This window comes from Homarus americanus, unplaced genomic scaffold (assembly GCF_018991925.1).
Source record: "Homarus americanus isolate GMGI-L3 unplaced genomic scaffold, GMGI_Hamer_2.0 scaffold4582, whole genome shotgun sequence".
Lineage (NCBI taxonomy): Eukaryota > Metazoa > Arthropoda > Malacostraca > Decapoda > Nephropidae > Homarus > Homarus americanus.
In genome coordinates, this window is record NW_024715597.1 from 217,501 (window position 1) to 240,620 (window position 23,120).

The 23,120-nt window shown below is 35.8% G+C and overlaps 2 protein-coding genes across 2 annotated transcripts in view; one reads left to right on the top strand and one right to left on the bottom strand.

Annotated features, from left to right (window-relative positions):
• The window catches only part of LOC121857907 (homeobox protein aristaless-like), a 56,774-nt gene extending 40,708 nt beyond the window's left edge, over positions 1-16,066 (bottom strand). The window contains exons 1-2 of the mRNA XM_042354153.1: positions 15,857-16,066; positions 3,873-4,257 (exon numbers count right to left, since the gene is read on the bottom strand). Coding sequence (XP_042210087.1) covers positions 3,873-4,213 — 341 coding nt within the window. The 5' untranslated portion in view covers positions 4,214-4,257; positions 15,857-16,066. The remainder of the gene's footprint in view (positions 1-3,872; positions 4,258-15,856) is intronic.
• LOC121857909 (proteoglycan 4-like) lies at positions 9,741-10,797 on the top strand. The gene is made up of 2 exons (XM_042354156.1): positions 9,741-9,760; positions 10,398-10,797. The coding sequence occupies exons 1-2, from the start codon at positions 9,741-9,743 to the stop codon at positions 10,795-10,797; spliced, it is 420 nt and encodes a 139-aa protein (XP_042210090.1).
• Positions 16,067-23,120: the final 7,054 nt, after the last annotated feature.

A 23,120-nucleotide genomic window follows, 5' to 3' on the forward strand; every position in this document is an offset into this window, starting at 1 on the left:
CATGAAGCATTTACGATAAGGCAGCTCGTGTGTCTAGCTACCGGGCCATCACCTGGACCGGGACACCTACCGGGAGTCATAGACCAGGTGTACCGGGTCGTCACCTGAACCGGGAGACATGGACCGGGTATACCGAAATATAACCTGGACCGGGCCACCTACTGGGAGTCATGAACCGGGATAAACACTATCATGGAGAGTATGATCCGAAAATTTTGAGTCAGGTGATTTAACCCCTGAGTACTTTAATTTAACCCTTAGAGTACAATAATTTAACCCTTTGAGTACGATAATTATTTTAACCCTTTGAGTACGATGATTTAACCGCTTGACTATGAACACTGCTGGCTGGGCTATAAAGGAACATTAAGGAATCAAGGTAACAATGTTGCTATGTAGACCGGAACAAACATTAGAAAATTCCAAATCACAAAGCTTCTGTTATCCCGAAGCACCACTTGACAAACAAAAAAAAGCATAGCGCCGTCCTAAAGGTATAGCATGGCAGTAGAAGCATAGCGTAGCGGTAAAAGCATAGGGTGAACAGGAGAAATATTGCGTGGCAGTTAAAGCATAGCATGACAGGAAAAGCATAGCGCATCATTAAAGCATAGCGCGGCAGTAATAAACCACAGTGCCACATTTAAACCACTGCACCACAATAAAACCAACAGTACCACATTTAAACCACTACACCACAATAAAACCAACAGTACCACATTTAAACCACTACACCACAATAAAACCAACAGTACCACATTTAAACCACTGCACCACAATAAAACCAACAGTGCTACATTTAAACCACTACACCACAATAAAACCAACAGTACCACCTTTAAACCACTACACCACAATAAAACCAACAGTACCACATTTAAACCACGACACCACAATAAAACCAACAGTACCACATTTAAACCACTACACCACAATAAAACCAACAGTACCACATTTAAACCACTACACCACAATAAAACCAACAGTACATTTAAACCACTACACCACAATAAAACCAACAGTACCACCTTTAAACCACTACACCACAATAAAACCAACAGTACCACATTTAAACCACGACACCACAATAAAACCAACAGTACCACATTTAAACCACTACACCACAATAAAACCAACAGTACCACATTTAAACCACTACACCACAATAAAACCAACAGTACCACATTTAAACCACTACACCACAATAAAACCAACAGTACCACATTTAAACCACTACACCACAATAAAACCAACAGTACCACATTTAAACCACTACACCACAATAAAACCAACACCACAATAAAACCAACACCACATTTAAACCACTACACCACAATAAAACCAACAGTACCACATTTAAACCACTACACCACAATAAAACCAACAGTGCCACATTTAAACCACTGCACCACAATAAAACCAACAGTGCCACATTTAAACCACGACACCACAATAAAATCAACAGTGCCACATTTAAACCATTACACCACAATAACACCACCGCAAGAATACAATTAAACCTCTAATCATCGCTAACAGTGTAGTTACGTGTATAATTGTAGAAGACTACCACTCTGACTAAACACACACACACACACACACACACACACACACACACACATTAACCAGCAGTCAGTTACAGTATCGGAAGTTTTGTTAATGATTAAAACACAAGTTTTAATCCAGTATTTGGTAGATTATTAACATGGAATGACAGTCAACCAATAGTCAAGCTAGTTTCAGTCCTAGTAAGCCATACCACCAACTATAACGCAAATTTGTGGGGTGCGGTGGCTGAGTGGATAGATTGCTGTCTTTCTGTCCTTATGGTCGTTGGTTCGATATTCTGGGATTCATTTTCGAGCCAAACTTAAACGATTCTAACCTAATCTAACCTAACCTAATCTAACCTAACCTAACCTAACCTAACCTAACCTAACCTAACCTAACCTAACCAATTGTAAGTTATAAAAGTTGTAACAAAAATATATCGAAATAACCACACATTATATAAACCTTCTTTCAAGAGTTATAGAAACGGGTTATAAAAAAGGGTTTGTATATAATTAACCCAAAGTGGTGTAATTGAAGGTTGGGTTGGGTCGTTACTGTGTGTATTAACAACTCGTAAAGATATAAGATCACTGTTTTCTCTCTCTATTGCTTAATGGGGTCCTTGTCGTGTTGAGCCAATCAGTGTGTGTACAGCTCTGGTCAAGAGAGTAATCGTAGTTAACAAAGGGTAATTTGGTTGATGTGGTTGAGTGCGGTTGATTTTGAGTGAGTGGGTTGATGTGGGTAGGGTTAAGTGGTTCCATTTGAGTGAGTGGGTTGATGTAGGTGGGTTAAGTGGGGCCATTTGAGTGAGTGGGTTGATGTGGGTGGGTGAGTGGGTTGATGTGGGTGGGTGAGTGGGTTGATGTGCGTGGGTTAAGTGGGTTGATGTGGGTGGGGTGAAATAGGTTGATGTGGGTGGGTGAGTGGATGCGTGGGTTAAGTGGGTTGATGTGGGTGGGGTGAGGGGATGTAAGGTGGGGTGGAGTTGGATGTGGGTGGGTGAGTGGGTTGATGTTGGTGGGTGAGTGGGTTGATGTGGGTGAGTAAAGTTTGGTTGTTTATCACAGTGGGACAAAAATATATTCATGGATATTTATGCCTTTACTCACAAGAATAACGAATGTATGTATGTGTATATATATGTATGTCTGTATGTATGTATGTATGTCTGTATAGGTTTTATTATGTTCGTTAGAGCGCCCGCACACACACACACACACACATACACACACACACACACACACACACACACACACACACACACACACACACATACACACACTCCGATCGATGTAAGGTGAATTGCTAAGGTTTTCGTGTGTGTGTGTGTGTGTGTGTGTGTGATAAATTCCATGTGTACTGAATGCCTGACGTCTGTATAGTCATGAAATATGTATGTGCATGGAAGGACTCAGCCATTCAATTGTGTACCGTGTGTGTGGGTGTTTGTATAATGTGTGTGTGTATATAAATGTTATGTATGTATGTATGTATGTAATGTATGTAATGTAATGTAATGTAATGTACGTATGTATCTATGTATGTATGTAATGTAATGTAATGTAATGTAATGTATGTAAAAAATACGAGACAAATCTAATTGTCCTTTTACCTAAGGTACAAAAGAAACACTGAACTGAATCAAGTTAATGGTGATATAACGAGTACCTTCAAGTGCCATTTCTTCTTATATTATTATCTGTACTATCTTCTGATGTTGTGGATAAGATGTTTGATACAGTAATCTTAGTACTTTCCCGAGACCATGTTGAAGATTACAGTCTCTCTCTCTCTCTCTCTCTCTCTCTCTCTCTCTCTCTTTATGTCTTTCTCTTTCTCTCCTTTCCTCTCTCTCTCTCTCTCTCTCCTTTTCTCTTGTCTTTTGTCCTCTCTCTCTCTCTCTCTCTCTCTCTCTCTCTCTCTCTCTCCCCTTCCTCTCTTTCTTTCTCTCTCTCCTTTTCTCCTTTCCTCTCTCTCTCTCTCCTTGTCACATCTTGGAGAACAAAAATCATAGTCATTACACGTCATAGACCACAACAGGACCTACACATTAGCCTGTTGTAAAGGTTAGACTACAGGGACACTTTCTTATTTAAGGACCAGAATTTGAGATATTTTGGTTCCGAGTTTTTATTTTTATTTTATTTTTTTTTTTATGATAACACTCACTTTTGGTCCGAATCCGAGACTAGAGAGTGATTCAGTTTTGGTCCGAATCTGAAACTAGATAGTGATTCAGTTTAAACCCGAATCCGAGACCAGAGAGTGATTCAGTTTAAACCCGAATCCGAGACCAGAGGGGGTAACTTACTTACCTGGTAAAGACGTCGGGGTAGTGTGTGCGAGCGAAGGCCTTCTCCAGTTCCTCCAGCTGGTAGGAGGTGAAGGTGGTGCGGTAACGGCGCTGCTTCTTCTTGGGTGTAAACTCGTCTCCCTCGCCTCCACCACCACCCTCACTACCACCCTCACCACCCACGCCCTTCTCACCCTCCAGCTCCCCTTCGTCCGTCACGTCCACGTCGGGTTCGATATTGTCGTCGTCAGGAGTGGGCGTGAGGTTGCCTTTAAGGACGGGAGAGATAGGGGAGCAGAGGGTTGGAGGCGCGGGCGTAGGTGGCGTAGATCCAGCGCTCGTGCACTTTACGCCCACGCCCATAACGGTGGCAGGGGCGGGGGAAGAGCGACCGCCGGGTAGATAACCTGAAGAAGACGAGACAGAAATAAGAGCCTTGGGAGATATAGATGGGAAAAATACATCAAATTTCCAAAAGTAATCTTCATGTTTCTTACTGGTAAAGTGGAGGCAGGACTGTTTATACCCACCTGCCTATATGCTATACCACGTTATACTTCTACACCATGCTCTCTTACGCTATACTTCTTTAAAATACTGCATTATACTACTACTATTTTGATGGGGTATTTTCTTGTAATTTTGTATATCTGTTTTTGTCTGTCTGTCCGTCTATCTGCCCGACTCTTTCCGTCTGTCTTGTTGTCTTTCGGCATTATAATATCCCTGTTTAACTATCTGTGTCTGTCTGTCTGTCTCCGTCTTTAACTCTTCCCCTACACCTCGAGCCTCCACCAGCCTCTACCAGGTGAAATATGCCTCAGGTAAACACATTCAAGTCAAGGGGCCAAAGCCTGTGGGGTGGTGCCGCTCCTGTAGGTGGGGGAGGAGTAGGAAGAGGAGAAGTAGGGGGGGGGAAGGAGGATTGACGAGAAAGAAGAAAAATGAAGAGAAGAATTGAAGATCAGGAAGAGGAAAGTAGAGGAGAAGGAAGGAATGAATGAAGATGAGGAGTAAAAAAAAAGGAGAGAAGAGAAGAAAGGAAGATTAGGAAGGAAGAGTAGGGGGAAGGATAAAGAGGAAGTAGTAGGGGGAATGAATAAGAGGAAGGAAAAGAAGAAAGGGAGATTAGGAAGAGGAAGATAGCAGAGAAAGAAGGAAGAGAAGGAGAGAAGAGGAAGAAGGAAGACCAGGAATAATAGGAAGAAGAACTTATAAAACAGTAATAAACAAGAGATAATGAAAATCACCAAAATGAATATAACACATTAACGATTAGGGTGCATGGAGGGAGACACGATAATTGGTAATAACAAAAATATATGCAAGAGCTGGAAATAAAAATGGTGTCGACAAGATTTACTAATAATATAAGATAGGATAATATGGCGACAATGAATAACGTGGAAAGAACGAGGAGAGAGAGAGAGAGAGAGAGAGAGAGAGAGAGAGAGAGAGAGAGAGAGAGACGAAGAGGAAGAACTGCCGTAAGGAAGACATAGACTTAAGAAATAATATACTTTACGACTTGACTTACTAGATCATTTTGTTACGGCCGGACGAACAAACAGCTTACGAGAGATTAACTTTAAAGGGAAGCAGAAATGCGCGCGCACGAGTGTATGTAAACAAAGTAGAAAATGTAAATAAAGTGAAAATGTAAACAGCAAAAAATATATAAACAAAGTGAAAAAAAATTATAACCAAGTGAAAAATGTAAACAGTTAAAAGTATAAACAGTGAAATAAATAAAGTGAAAAATGTAAACAAAATTCGTAAATGTAAACGAAATGAAAAATATAAACAATCTGAAAATAATAATATGTTCGTGTGACATTCAATTTTACGAGAGAGCCAACAGTATTTGGTCTTGTAAATGGACTTGGTTGAGTTAAAACACAAAGCCTGGGTATTTCATGAAAGACTTGATGGGAAAATTTACAAGAAGTTAATATGAAACTTGAATGACTTGAAGCTCAGGATTAACAACCATAAGAAAATACAATAACAATTAGAGTTACGGGATAATTTATAAGGAGTGGTCTTTGAGTGGGGTGAGTTACAATGCACTTCCAGCAGCATAAATAGTGGTGCGCGCCCGTAATTAATGGCGTATTTTTTGCGTTATTATGACCGCCGCTGCTTGCTTAAGAATTACACCTGGTATGTTACGACAATTTCTTGATATATATTTGTTTTAAGTATTTGTCTGTCTGTTTTAGCTTCATGACTGACTGACTGACTGACTGACTTTTGCCGTAAGTTAGATTGATTATATAAGTGTTTTGTTGTGTGATCATTTGCTCTCTCTCTCTCTCTCACGACAGGAAGCGCTTAATCATTACAGCTGAATAACAAACCACTTTATTGTTCATGGTCTTGATGTTTTGAATCCAATCCCAGTTTATGAACCCACAAGTTCGAACCCTTACTTGACCTTATACTGACATGAGCCCCCCCAAAACCATCAACCAGATTTTTACATATGTTAGGTTGTTTGGTTGATAGTTACTCTAGACACACCAACAACCATAATAACACCCTCTTTATATGAAATACCTTGTTAGTAATGTAAGAATAATGAGTCGAGAAAGATTTGATTCGAGAATGAGTGAACTGATCTATAAAGGTTGAATTAATTTATGTTAAGGAAGATTACATTACCTGATAACGAGCTAATTTATAACAACATCAGGTAATAGTTTGTTCCGTTAAGGAGAGGTGTCTTTCAGTGATGCCAGATATTAGCCCATACTCAGACATACTTCACTGATACCAGATATAAGTTCATACTCAGACACACTCACTCACACTCACTGCTTTTTATACTTTCTTGAAAAACTATATTCTATTTTTTTTACTGGATATAAATTTCACCTGAATACCATTTATTACCATTAAAATAAAACTTATACTAAAGACGCTAATTTACCCAATAATAAAAGAAGATAAATTTAAATTAGCTTTTGTTTTGTACTAGAAATTATTGGTTATTATTTACTAGACCTTAGTGAAATAAAATAACATTATTAAGAAGATGTATATATGAATTTATTTAAATCACACCAATAAACAGAAAAATCACCCGTGTTGATTATAAGATTAACAAAAATAACTAAACATTTATTTTAACAGCGAATGTAACATCAATCACGATAGTTATGGAAATTTATTAATAAAGAAAAAAAAATACATCGAAATACAATAATGTTGAATGATTTATTAACCATAGCATAATATATAAATAAAAGAAGAGAACCATTTATTATGTCGTAGTTGTTTATTGAGAGAAAATTAATGAGATATATATAGACATTCAGACCATTATAACCTTACGTGTTAATGAACTTCTTGACGTTGAAATATTACAGTGAAAAATAATACAACGGATAATATTCTCACATAACATTAATAGCTTATTTACATCATGGTATTATAATCACCAGGATATTACTGTAATAAGAGATTTTGTAATTGTAAAACATCATCAGATACTTAAAAAAAACATGAAATTTTTATATCTTTATGAATTATTAAGTGACATTGGATAAATTTAAATACTTAACAGGAATATGTGTAGTGTGAAGTATTCCCCAGGTGTGCATATGTGGGTTTGATTTGCATATATATGAAACGATATCTTGGACAGGTGATATTAGTATGATGATAGTAATCTAGATTTTTATTACTACACGTATCATACTTGAAATTTTTTTATGTTTTTGAAATAATTTATAAACTTTCGAAATATTATACTTTTAGATTGTTATTTTTTTCTTTTAGTAGTTTATGAGTTTATTAGTTTGTGAAATATTTTAAAGGAGATAAATTATTCCACTTATATTTTGTCTGGCTATTTCTATATCCAGTCATCTACCTGTCTGATAATTATTTTACCTATCCGTGTCTATCCATCTATCAGTTAGTCAGTTTACCAATTCATTTACCTGACAATCTATCCTTTAACCAATCAATCTAACCATCCACTCAGCCATCCAGTCAATCTAACCATCCATCCAGTCATCCATACACCCGGGAGGCAGCTGTCTTTCCCACCCCCTCCATCTGTAACCACAATCAATACTCGTGACGTCATGCAGGTGAGCTAACAGCCAATTAACATTATGACGTCACCACTTACCTTTCCCGTTTTCTGTGAAGTTTTACGCATTTCATCGTAGTCTTTTGTAAATTGAAAAGGAAAAGATATGAAAAGTGGTAAATGATAAAGATAGTACAACGAATGAATAAAAATGAAAGAAATGAGACGGAGAATAGAAGGTGAGAGAAGCAGAGACAAAGAGAAGCTGAATAAAGGGTGAGAGAAAGAAGGGGAGAATAAGTAATGAAACAAAGAAAGAAAGGAGCATAAAATTTGCATGAAAATGAGAGGGAGAATAGAGAGACAGTATTGGAAAGAGAATAAGGGGCAGGAGAGAATGAGAGGAGAAACACACAAGAATGGGTGAGAATGGGGATAAAGACAGAGGTAGGGAGAAACAGAATTAAGAGAGATAAGATAGGAGTGAGAGAGAGAGAGAGAGAGAAGCGACTTGGGTAGGAGTGAGAGAGAAGCATGCTAGGTAGGAGTGAGAGAGAGAGAAGAGAGACAGGTGAGGTAGGAGTGAGAGAGAGAGAGAAGCGGCTTGGGAGAAGAGGCTTGGGTAGGAGAGAGAGAGAAGAGGCTTGGGTAGGAGAGAGAGAAGAGGCTTGGGTAGGAGAGAGAGAGAAGCGGCTTGGGTAGGAGAGAGAGAGAAGAGGCTTGGGTAAGAGAGAGAGAGAAGAGAGACAGGTGAGGTAGGAGTGAGAGACAAACTAGGTAGCAGTTAAGAAGAGAAAAGATAGCTTGTTAATTAGTCATGAGACAGGTGGAGCTTTAGTGGCGCCTAACACGATCTGTACACACACACACACACACACACACACACACACACACATGGATCAGCTACATGCACACATACCTTGACAAAACGCACATGGGTACCAAAGACACGTGTATCCTCCACACGTATACGTCTACGAAACGCACATGTGTACATCAGTTAAACCTGTCTTCCTAAAATACACACCACTTCAATATATGGGAAAGGCGTCTCTTGACTTTTAAAACGCACATGGTTGCGCACGAAACGCACATGCACACAACAAAACGTACATGATCAATGACAAGACGGTATAACATAGAAAATGTATCATCAATCTACGGTATAGCATTATAGGTATTGTCCTCAGTTTATGGTATAGCATAGAGAACATATCTCTCTACGGTATAGTAATAAAGGTAATGTCCTCAATGTAAGGTATAGCATAGACTCCATAGAGAACATATCTCTCTACGGTATAGCATTATAGGTAATGTCCTCAGTTTACAGTATAGCATAAAGAGCATATCATCTCTCTACGGTATAACATTATAGACAAACACCGGTTGTTACACAGCGCCACCTCTAGGAGACCGTACAGTAATGTCTACCCTTAACAGGAAAAATCGCTGTACGGATGGTTCCATTTAAGTGTAATTTCCGGTATAATTTATGAGGTTCTCTTTACCGGACAAATAATTCCCTTAAGCAGATCATTTTTTTCGGTCTTTTGGTCGAATGTGTGAGTGTTTTTGGTCTTGGAAGCTTCCTTGGCCTCGGATCTCTGATATTAGACTAAAAATTGCGTATTACAGATTACAGAATAATACAGGATATTACACACATAATAATCATTTAACGATACACTACACAGGATTTGATTACAGTATACACATACAGTATGATGTATAATACAGTATAGATATACATTGGTGTTTTGTGTATCTATATAAAAAAGCATAAAATACACACTTGAAATGTTAACTAAGGCAACGTCAAATTTCGGGAGATTGAATAACAAGTCTACGATGATCCGGTTATTGGAGAGGTTTGGTTAGAAATAGTCCGGTTATTGTGGCATTTATTGTGTTATGAACGACCATGACGGTAAACAACAGCCATAAGACAGTAAACAACAACCATAAGACAGTAAACAACAACCATAAGACAGTAAACAACAACCATAAGACAGTAAACAACAACCATAAGAAAGTAAACAACAACCATAAGACAGTAAACAACAACCATAAGAAAGTAAACAACAACCATTGACAATAAACAAGTATATGTAATAAACAACGACCATAAGACAGTAAACAACGACTATAAACAGTAAACAACGACTATAAACAGTAAACAACAACCATAAGAGTAAACAACAACCATAAGACAGTAAACATCGAGCATAATAAAGTAAACAACAACCATACACAATAAACACCCATAAACAATAAACAACAACCATGAACAGTAAACAACAGTAAACAACAACCATGAACAGTAAACAACAGTAAACAACAACCACAAACAGTAAAACAACCACCAATACCACACCACACAGGGCATGTCAACCATCACCACAGCTAACTAGGGTCATGTTACCGTCTCCTAGGCCTCAACACGACATACAGCTGCCTCTAACACACCGTATACTGATAACACTATGATCGCCTCACCCATTCAAGACCTCGAACCCGCCGACCCATTCAAGACCTCGAACCCGCCGACCCATTCAAAACCTCGAACCCGCCGACCCATTCAAGACCTCGAACCCGCCGACCCATTCAAAACCTCGAACCGACACCTTCTCAAAACCTCGAACCAGCACCCATTCAAGACCTCGAACCCGCACCCATTCAAGACCTCGAACCCGAACCCACTCAAAACCTCGAACCAGCACCCATTCAAGACCTCGAACCCGCCGACCCATTCAAGACCTCGAACCCGCCGACCCATTCAAGACCTCGAACCCGCCGACCCATTCAAAACCTCGAACCGACACCTTCTCAAAACCTCGAACCAGCACCCATTCAAGACCTCGAACCCGCCGACCCAAGACCTCGAAGACAAAATTATAATTCTTAACGTCACTGAATTTTATCAAGAAGGTTAGATTAGTTTTGTTTTGACTTGGTTAGATTATGTGAAGTCTTTAAGGTAAGGTAGGTTAGGTTAGGTTAATTCTTGTTGGGTTAGATTAGGTTAGATTAAGTCTTGTTAAGTTTGGTTAGGTCATGTTAGGATAAGATTAGGTTAGGTTAGGTTAGGTTAGGTCTTGTCAAGTTAGGTTATTTTAATTAGTATTTCTGGCTTATCTATATCTACAGAATTATTCCTATTTACATATCAATTAAAATTCACGAGTAAAAAACAATACAAAAATTATTCCTATATCGTAGTTGTCCACCTCTCCCTCCACACAGGTAAGCAGGGGGGGGGGGTCTTCTCAGGTGGGGGCCAGGTGACAGAGGCTTAATGGCTGGTATACCTGCCTTGTATTCCCTCACCTGTGCTGTTCACGACTTCATCTCACGATTTCCTTTTCTCTTTTCTTAATTTTTTTTTTTTGGGGAGGGGAGGCTGTTCTGTTTTATTTATTATATTCTTTGTGTTTGTATTTTAAGTTGTGTCGTGTCTGCCATGTTGCCATTTTTTAGTTAACGTGAAGTAATGAGGTTGTGTGAATATAATGAAGAATTTTGTTTTTGTAAGTGTTTGTATGTGTTTGTGTGTCTGTCTGTGTGTTTTTGAGTGCTTGTGTGTGTGTGTGTGTATGTATGTTTTTTTGTGTGTGAGTGCCTGTCTGTCTGTCTGTTTTTTGTGGGTCCGATTGTCTGTTTATGTGTCTGTGTCTGTCTGTCTGTCTGTCTGTCTGTCTGTCTGTCTGTCTGTCTGTCTGTCTGTCTGTCTATGGTGCTTTTTATGTATATATCTGTCAGTTAGTCTCTATCTGTCTCAATAAACACAAACTCCCTAATATCAATACATCCCTTATCGCAAACTCACACACGATAACATTGGATAGCTCAGGTCACCATAGTAAGTTCTCAGACAGGTCATGCAGTTATGGAGTCAGTGACCTCCCGTGACCTACTCTAAGACCAACCCCTTACCAGAGTCTATTCTAGATATCCGGGTCACGTATTAGACATTCAAACAACATGTATTAAGTATAAAGACCCATAATTTGATTCTATTATACATACATACATACATACATACATACATATATATTGTTTTTTTAGTTCATATTTCTTAACTAATAATTTTCTTCATTTCTGAGGTTAATTTAAATATATTATCCGACATCAGATTTTGTTTGTAATATCTTGCCATTCATATTATTCAGTGCTGATGTATAAAAACAACACTCTCCTTCATCTTTTAACTAATCTCTTTTATTTAATCTTTCAACCAGTAGAATTTATATTATTAATTTATATATATATAACTAATCTTTATATGCTTATTAAACAAATAATAACTCGTATCATTTTTGTTTTACTTTTATTATTTTTTATCTAGTATTTATCCCAGTGAGTATTGGCATTCATAGAGATAGCTGACGCAGGTAATAAACACCAAAAACATTATATATCATCTATTAGAATTTTGTTATCTTGTAGGAGTTTAATTAATAATAAATATGTAATGATTTGAAAGGTAATTAAAATCATGTGGTAATGTTCGTTAGTTTCGTCTTTTTTGTGACTTTTAAATCGTTCGTGTTGATCTCGTTTGGTGATTCATACATAAAATTAATTACCAAATATATGAATAAATGACTAAATGTGAATAATATACAAGATTAGTTAATTTACAAAATACAAAAATAGCAAATGAAAAATGAAAAATACTAAATAAATAAATAAATAAATATATAAATAAAATAAACACAGAGTTAACATTAAAACAACAAAATAAAACACACACACACACACACATCTATACATTAAACATCTCAAGTCTCGGCAAACATAAGTCACCATCTTAGGAACCGATCCTGTACGGCACAAAGGAAAGGGAGGAAGGGGGTGATCGACGCTTGTGTTGAGCTTGTGACGGAAGACCTGTTAGTGTGTGTGTCAGCCTCTTGGGTCAGTGAAGTGATTTGTGAAGTAATTTTATGATATGGGATTGTATATAAATTATTTGTATAGTGTGTATGGATGTATGTAAATTGTTTGTATACTAGGCCTATGTATGTGTGTATGTATGTAAAAAAAATATGCACTGTGATGTGTATTTTTTAATTTGAGAATAAGTACATAGTGATGGTAATATTATTATTGCCGTGATTATTATTATTATTATTATTATTATTATTATTATTATTATTATTATTGTATATTATTACTATTATTATTATCATTACTATTATTATTATTATTATTATTATTATTATTATTATTATTATTATTATTATTATTATTATTACTATTATTATCATTACTATTATTATCATTATTATTATCATTACTATTATTATTATTATTATTATTATTATTATTATTATTATCATTATTATTATCATTACTATTATTATTATTATTATTATTATTATTATTATTATTATTATTATTATTATTGTATATTATTACTATTATTATTATCATTACTATTATTATTATTATTATTATTATTATTATTATTATTGTATATTATTATTATTATTATTATCATTACTATTATTATTATTATTATTATTATTATTATTATTATTATTATTATTATTGTTATTATTATCATTACTATTATTATTATTATTATTATTATTATTATTATTATTATTATTGTATATTATTATTATTATCATAAGCTTAAAAACTTATAAACAATAAAAACAAGAAGAAACAAAACCAAAATCAATTACAATAAACTGAAAAAGGTGATAAATTAACATAAACAAAATAAATGTTTATGGTAAACTATTGTAGAAACTCAGACGGTGACAACAAACTGGGCGACACGTAATTATTTCAAGAGGAATAAAAAAGTGAGGATAATGAGGAGGAAGGCAAGAGGTAATAACAGATAATGGGAGGAAATACAACTTAAGGGAGATTGGAGACGTCAACACTGGTTGTGTGTAATGCCTTGTTCACCTGTGGAATGTTTACAGGTGTTATGGTGAGAGACGGGTATTAATAATGGTAATAGTTGTTGTGTTAGTAGTACTAGTAGTTGTAGTGGTTATAGCAGTTATGATAATATTGGTAGTAGTTGCGGCTGTTTTATTATTATTATTATTATTATTATTATTATTATTATTATTATCATCATTAATAATACTGACAATAATGATACTCTTGGGTAATATGTTATGGATGGTATAATAATAATAATTAAATAATAAAAATACAAATAATAGTAATACAGTATAAAAATATCTCCGTAAAACATCACGAATATATTAATAAAAATATATCTTGTTTATTTCTCAAACACAAGTAAACAAGAAGCATCATACTTATTATTCATCAATATTAAAATAATTTGTTTACTTATTGTGAAGAAACATAAAATTATCATTATTAATAACAAATATACATAAGAAATAAACGTTACATAATGGCACCCGGTAATAGACCCTGTGGCCAAGAACATTAGTACTGGCAATTACTAATATTTTCATAATTGTAATTGTTATTATCACAGTATACTAATGAGCTCTATAATAACAAAATAACATGTTCATAAATATGTGTTTGTGTATTTCTTATATATTATCATAAGTACAAGTTGTATTATTTATGTGTATTAGTTCAGAACATCCTGTATATTTTAGTTATTATTATTTCTCATCAGTAATTCCTTAAGTGTAGTATTTTTTTTCCTAATTTGCATGTTTAGGATTGTGATATGTTTGGTACTGACAAGTTTCATCTTTCTGAAGTTTTGGGTGAGAGTTTTTAAATATAGAAAGTGTAATGTTTGACTAGTGATGAGTCGGTATATTTTGGTCAATGTTACATTCTTACAAAACACCATTACTCGTAAACAGTGAAATAGGGTATACAGTATGTACAAAATCTCAATTACTAATATTCAATTTGTATCGTCATATATAAATAAGATATGATTTCTCCATGACTCTTCGTGAATATATTTTAATCATGATGCCAGTAATTATCAAAACCAAATTTTTCGTGTGACAAATTACTATTAAGTTTCATCTTTAGTACAGGTGATTTTTAATAAGAAGACGAGCTCACTCAAAATAACGACAATAATGATAATCCTTACTCATAAATTTCATCTGAAGCATTTTTCACATCACTATAATTTATTGATCTATCAGGAAATATAAAGTGTGAACATTTTGGTGATGTTGAGTCATTCGAGGGAAGTAAAAATTAAACCCGGGTTGAATAAGAGAGGTTCCGCGTCATGATAAATGGCTCCATCATCACCAGCGTCAACAAGGTGATGGACGCCAGGTTCCCTTACCGACTAAAGCATCACTACACTAACTCATCGATTCCCTTGACACTAAATCGTAAATACAGTGTAAATTATAGTGTGGGAGAGAGGGAGAGCTGAAGTGTTGTTGGTCGCCGTGTGGGGAGGGTTTAGCGGCTCGACCTGGACAAGCGGCGGTGGTGACGGCGGCGGGTAAGGCCTGGATTTTCGCGGCGATTTCTTGGCGATATTTAATTCTTACCGGTTTGGCGCTTTTGGGAGGTTAGAATTTTATACATTAAATACAGAAAAAATATATTTGTTTTAATTCAATTTATGAGCTCGTACAATACGTAAATGTCTTTATTACGTTTAATTAAATTCGTGTTTTTAGTGTTACCTCTTCTTATTTTCCAGTTCCTCCGAGCTTTAGAAGAATTTACCAATTTTAACATTTTCCCTCAGCGTCCAGAACCAGGAAAGTCCGCCAGGTCGTCCCAGGGTGGCGAGGATCACGTCTCCCTCCCGCCTTACCATGACAGACGTCTCTATAAACACCAGAATCATCCTCACCGAGAACAGACGAGACACGCATGCGCTCATCACCACATATCACGAGAACTTATGATGAATGGCCCTCCTCCCACTCCCTCCCTCTTTTCTTTCACTCTGCCTGGGCCCGATGCGTGTTTGTTATTGCATGTTCACAAACAACCCATTAAATCACCAATAATTCGCTTACCTACACAATTCACTGGCGTATAAAATCAACTGATAACTTGAAACTCAATCTTCTCAGCTAACAGTCCGGGTCTCGATGCCATATGAAAATGTATTTTAAGTTTATTTTTTCTTCCCTTGATAATATTCCCATTGCTGTTGCTACTTATCGCTTGATCTTGATTGGTGGATAACTCGCATATAAACAGTATAAAGGCAGAGCACTCCTCGATGTCCATGTACAGATTAAACAATATCGTTTATAGATAAGCCGACCCAACCAGTCAGCAACACCTCATAGCTCCGCCCCCACATGGCCGCCATCTTCTGACGTCACTTGAGCCCCGCCCAGTAGGAGGAGTCATGGTGTCCGAAACCTGGTAGGTGACTCTGGTCTCACAGGCTGCCCACTTAATTTACCGCAACGAGCTATATTCCACGTGTAAAATATCCCTAACATGAATCTTTATGTCCCACTAATGAAACAGGTCATTATTTTTCCTTCAGTCACGTATAAGTCCGGAGGGGAAGTGGCGTGAGTGTAACGTCAGGCCAAGTAAATAAATACCATTAACTGACATATTATGCTGACATTTTGATATTAATTCTCGCTGATTCCATCTTCTGACGAGCCGTAAATCAAATTCCAGAGTTATGGCTTACAGCTAGACGCAGAGATAACGCTATTTATTTTTTTCCTTTGCGTGTGTGTTGGTGACCGAGTGGATGATGGCTGGCTGTGATAAAATATCAGACCCGCGTCACAAAGTGTTCGCTGGACCTGACTTGGGGGGGGGTGGAGGGTTAGTGCCTGGCCTGGCTTGTCCACGTCTTCTGTAGGTGTACTTGTTTGTCCTTGTTTCTCCTGGGTTGTTGGTAAGGTGGTGTAGTGGTGTTACTTGGAATATATCTGTTTTTGTCTTGACTATTTCCTAAACATCGTTGCTACTAAGAATGTATTTGCTGTTCTTGTTCTCGTGTAAATGCTTCTTTTATCAGTAAATTTGTTTTTCTTTGTCCAGGTAGGGTCCAACGAGCTGCTGCCACTGTTACTGGTATTGTAAATGTTTTTGTTGTTCTTGTAGTAGTGGTGATGGCCTTCGTGCTGTACTTGTTGTTTTTGTTGTAGTGGCCTTTGTGGTAGTTTATGCTCTTCAGTGCAATGAAAGAAAACCTACACTGTTGTTAGTAGGACTTTAGTTGTTGTTTTTGTTACTGTTGACAGATACCCCAAGACTGTTTTTGTTGCTGTTTAAACAATATATTTTTTTGTTATATAGATACTGGTAATGACCTTGGAACTCTCCTTGTTACTATAGTGCTTTACTTATTGTCTTTGTTTGTCCTTGTAATACCCCTTAGTGTAGCGTCTGTTGAGTGTAATTGATTATTGTTTTTGTTCGGGGAATCTTAAGAGTATTTATTTGTTCTATTTATTTGTTATAATGTTCGTTAGGTCGCCAGTGTTCTTATTGAGATTGCACATGTTCTTGCTATTATTTGTTTTATTATTGTTATCAAGAGTGTGTGTGTGCGAACTTTTATTCCCGCATTTATTGATAACGTCGGCAGTTTTTATTGTATATATTGTGGCTGTTGCAATCAATAATATGTTAGTTTTATTGTTGTTTCTTATATTGCGAGTGTTGTTACTTTTGTTTTGCTATTTTGGAAGACTATTTTTGCTTTTGTTACTTTTACGTTGTTGTTATTTTCCCCGTGTTGGATTACTGTTTTGTTTACATTTTGTTTCTCGAATGTTGATTGTATTTGTTTGTTTGGCAAATGTATAGAAAACACACAGACACAGACACACACACACACACACACACACACACACACACACTAAAGATATCATAGTATAAATATTTGTTCATGTACGTAACACATCACAAACTTGACTGAATAAAACCTAAGGTGACAGCTACTCCTAAGCCCTAATCATGTACACCACTCATGGATAAATTGTTCAGTAAATTAATATAGACCTGCACACTGAGACGACAACAAGATAGATAGATAGATATTCAGTACAAATCGGTATACTAGCTTACAATTGGTTCGGTATGTAAATAGACAATCAGGTATACAGTTTGCATAGGCCGAGGAGGTATACAATCTCCAGTGTACCTATAGGACAGTGCTGGTATACAAACAATGGTAAACAGTAAAGCAATTCGACCTAGAACAGACAAACAAACCATCACATGTTTATTTCCAAATTAATTATGATAAATAAACTCGCCACTACTAGCAAGCACTAACTAACTATCCACTAACTATCTAATATATCTAACAATTTCCACTTAACAACCTGGATTATCCTCTTCTACTCTAACAACCACTTAACAACCAAACTAGGCCTAAACCACCCTACAGGACAAACCACCACATTTAGGGTTGTCATCCTTTAAGTGTCCAAATAAGGAGTTGGTCTCACTCGTTAACCAGCAGACTAATGGTTACCCAAACGATTAGACCCACCAATGAGAGGGGGATGGTTGGGGGGGGGGGGTGGTAAATTATAGTAATAACATGTAATAAGAAATCTTTAAATATATGAATTTTTAATGATCGGTTTTACTATTTTTGTAATGTATTTATTTATTTATTTATTTATTGGTTTCCGTCATCGTAAATTTATTTCGTATTTTTTTTAATTAATTTCTTGGGTATTTTCTGTATTTCACTTAATTTATTATGTATTTTCTCTATGTTAAATATTCCATCTACAGTTCGTTCTAATCATTATTTATTTTTATTTATTTACATATGTATTTGTAATTACTTGTTTATTTATAGTCTAATATATGTGAAAATCCATTACAGTTTAAGAAAGAATCCGTTTCTGAGACAGGTATTAAAAAGGTCATCTTGTACAGGACTCTTTATTAGTTCTACCTGGCGTTGAGGAAGGCGGAGATATGTAACAAAAAAATACGAAAGAAATTATTATTATCAACATTTTGAAGGATTTCTTCCCTTTATACAAATTTTGACAAGTGTGTGAATTTGTATTTATTTTTACTATTAATTTATCTTCTTCCTGATATTATAACATGTTGGTTTGTCCTTATTTACCTGTTTTCATCATCTATTTAACTCCACAAAACCATTCCTTTCTTTCTTAAAATCACAATTATTTTCTCGCTATCTCAGTTTTCTTATTACTTCCAATTTTATTTTCTATTTTCATTACAATTCTCTAATAGTTTTTCTCCTGTTGTCTCGCTTTATCTCAAAACTCTCTTGTATAAGTTAGTTTTCCCGTCTCTCTCTCTCTTTCTTCTCATCAAACTTTTCCTTCTTCAAATAGTGATAATCTTCCCCCCCCCCTTATTTTCTCTCTCCTCTAACACCATAACAACAGTGAACCGTGAATCATACTCTAATATTTCACTGTAATGCTAAAATTTCAATGTATATTCTGTAATTCTTATATTGTACTAACTCTTCACCGCTAAACACAAGGTACAATGAACCAGTCATGTCCTTAGAGCATATTCCCTCCGCCGTCATTCTCCCACATCCGTTCACCCTCTCACCGCCTATGTGTCCCTCCAGCTTACAACCTATCCATTTCTCACAGGGAAACACCGACATTGTTAAAATTTTTATCAATTCAAACTACCAATCACGAAGCATTTCTCTCCAGCGAGTTATTTATGATAATATTTCCTCTCTTTTAAATTAATTATATATATTTTCGGGTTATTTAGCATCGATAAACTCTCTTGGAACGCACTTCACATACTCTGTACTACCCTGGGCTAGATGATGGGTTTTGTGATACTGTGCTCTCTCTCTCTCTCTCTCTCTCTCTCTCTCTCTCTCTCTCAAGAATAATTCACATTGTCTTTACGCCACAGTGTCTGCTCTGCCATTAAGTAATTTATATAGGATAATTAAAAATAATATTCAGTGGTCAATTCATGATTATCTTTGAAAATAATTATTGGGGGAAATCATATAATTTTTACCTTATTATTATCGTCAGGTTTTTTTTTGTAATTTAAAGGAAGAACCAGATGGTAAATACGTCACGTAATAAGATAAATATTATGTCACCTTACATATTTTCTTCTCTGTAAATTGTCAGGTGTTTCCCCATGTCATTAACAATAGGTAATGTTTTCTATACACATATACGGCCTAATAATTAACTATATCACACTATCATATAAATTAAATACATATAACATTATTTACTTTATACACACAAGAGGAGAAAATTAGAAAATATATAAAACTAATAGAAAGATATTGTATCCAGTTAAATCCACCAGTTATATTTACCAGTCTATATTATACAGTCTTTCTATATTTACCAGTCTATATTATACAGTCTTTCTCTATTTACCAGTCTATATTATACAGTCTTTCTCTATTTACCAGTTTATATTATACAGTCTTTCTCTATTTACCAGTCTATATTATACAGTATTTCTCTATTTACCAGTCTATATTATACAGTCTTTCTCTATTTACCAGTCTTTATTATACAGTCTTTCTCTATTTACCAGTTTATATTATACAGTCTTTCTCTATTTACCAGTCAATATTATACAGTCTTTCTCTATTTACCAGTCTATATTATACAGTCTTTCTCTATTTACCAGTCTATATTATACAGTCTTTCTCTATTTACCAGTCTATATTATACAGTCTTTCTCTATTTACCAGTCTATATTATACAGTCTTTCTCTATTTACCAGTCTATATTATACAGTCTTTCTCTATTTACCAGTCTATATTATACAGTCTTTCTATATTTATCAGACTATATTATACAGTCTTTCTCTATTTACCAGTCTATATTATACAGTCTTTCTCTATTTACCAGTCTATATTATACAGTCTTTCTCTATTTACCAGTTTATATTATACAGTCTTTCTCTATTTACCAGTCTATATTATACAGTCTTTCTATATTTATCAGACTATATTATACAGTCTTTCTCTATTTACCAGTCTATATTATACAGTCTTTCTATATTTATCAGACTATATTATACAGTCTTTCTCTATTTACCAGTCTATATTATACAGTCTTTCTCTATTTACCAGTCTATATTATACAGTCTTTCTCTATTTACCAGTCTATATTATACAGTCTTTCTCTATTTACCAGTCTATATTATACAGTCTTTCTCTATTTACCAGTTTATATTATACAGTCTTTCTATATTTATCAGTTTATATTATACAGTCTTTCTCTATTTACCAGTCTATATTATACAGTCTTTCTCTATTTACCAGTTTATATTATACAGTCTTTCTATATTTATCAGACTATATTATACAGTCTTTCTCTATTTACCAGTTTATATTATACAGTCTTTCTCTATTTACCAGTCTATATTATACAGTCTTTCTATATTTATCAGTTTATATTATACAGTCTTTCTCTATTTACCAGTTTATATTATACAGTCTTTCTCTATTTACCAGTCTATATTATACAGTCAGACTATATTATACAGTCTTTCTCTATTTACCAGTCTATATTATACGCTATATCTATATTATATAATCAAAACTGTAAGTTAACAATTACATCAGGTACTTAAAATATTAAAAGGTAATTCGTTTGCTTGAATCTCAGGTTACAACTCCCCTCGTTGTGATCACCTAACTACACGAGGCAATTCGAGTCTTAATGGTAAGTATTAATACGATCGTGTAATAGGGGTCAGGAGGTGTAATGAGAAATGTAATTGGATAACATAATAGGCAAATGTAAATATAACTGTTATGGAGGAGGTAATGGTTGGTGACGTGTTTTGTGAATGGGGTTACACACACACACACACACACACACACACACATACACACACACAGAGTCAATACCCTCTTGCATATGTTTACGAATACCTTCACTTCCCTTCATGGTGAGACTTTCTGATAAGGTGTATGTCCTCTTTATACCACAGGCTGTTGCGTCAATCTTGAATCACTTCCTGCAGACGTCAACTTAAACACGAGATTTATTTTATATTATTTCTTTAGGTTATTACTGTAGGGTTATGACATAGACTATTTAGTAAAAGTATTAGAGTAGATTTTCATTACTTAAATGTGAATGACGTAGTGTTCTTTGTAGTACCTGTAATTATCATAGAGTTGCACAGGTATACTCAGGTACAAAGGGTATCTAGAATTGGAGGCGGTTCTGTGTGTGTGTGTGTGTGTGTGTGTGTGTGTGTGTGTGTGGTATTAGTTAGACTTTGGTATTGTTAAACCATCGTAACTCCAGCGTTAACTTGTTTTATAATGCTCCAGGCTACTTTAGTTTATGAGGCTCCAGTTTTAACTTGGTTTATGAGAGCTAAAAGTAACTTAGTTTATAAGGCTCCAGTGTTATATTGGTTTATAAGGCTCCAGTTTTATATTAGTTTATAAGGCTCAAGTTTTATATTAGTTTATGAGGCTCCAGTTTTATATTAGTTTATGAGGCTCCAGTGTTATATTAGTTTATAAGGCTCCAGTTTTATATTAGTTTATAAGGCTCCAGTGTTATATTAGTTTTTAAGGCTCAAGTTTTATATTAGTTTATAAGGCTCTCTGAGTATGAGGAACTTGGATTAACCTGAAGAAACCAACCTTTGCTTTAACTAGTGTGTATGAGGAACAACTATTGAACCCACAGCACGCAAGCCTGTAGAAGGGGGAGGAGAAGGAAGACAATGAATAGGAGAAGGGAAAAAAGTATAGGAGGAGAAGGAATAGGATAAAGAGGAGGAGAAGGAGGAAAAGAATCAGGGGGAGAAGGGTAAGGAAGAGGAGAAAGGACGGGAGGATAAGGAGGACAGTCAGACCTGTCCCTCGGCAGCTGGTACCAACAACAACACCCAGCTACCATCATCACCATTATCACCATCGTCACCACCACCTCCACCATCTCCACCACCATCTCCATCACCACCACCTCCACCATCACCACCACCGCCACCACAGAGCGTGTTAACGGGCCTCGGCAAAGGCTTGTAAGTCTGTCAAATTAAGCACCTTGTTCTACCCAGCGTGGAATATCAATAACCTGACCACATGCAACACCAGGACGGTCCGTGGGTCTACTGCTTCGGGCCCCAGATGCAGCGCTAATTACCTCAACACTCTATCAACGTTATCGTAATAGAGTCCCAGTCACCAGTATACTCCTCCTCCTACCTCCCTCCTCCTTCTACCTCCCTCCTCCTTCTACTCCCCCCTCCTCCTTCTACCCCCTCCTCCCTCACTCCCCCTCCTCCTTCTACTCCCTCCTCCCTACTCCCTCCTCCTTTCTA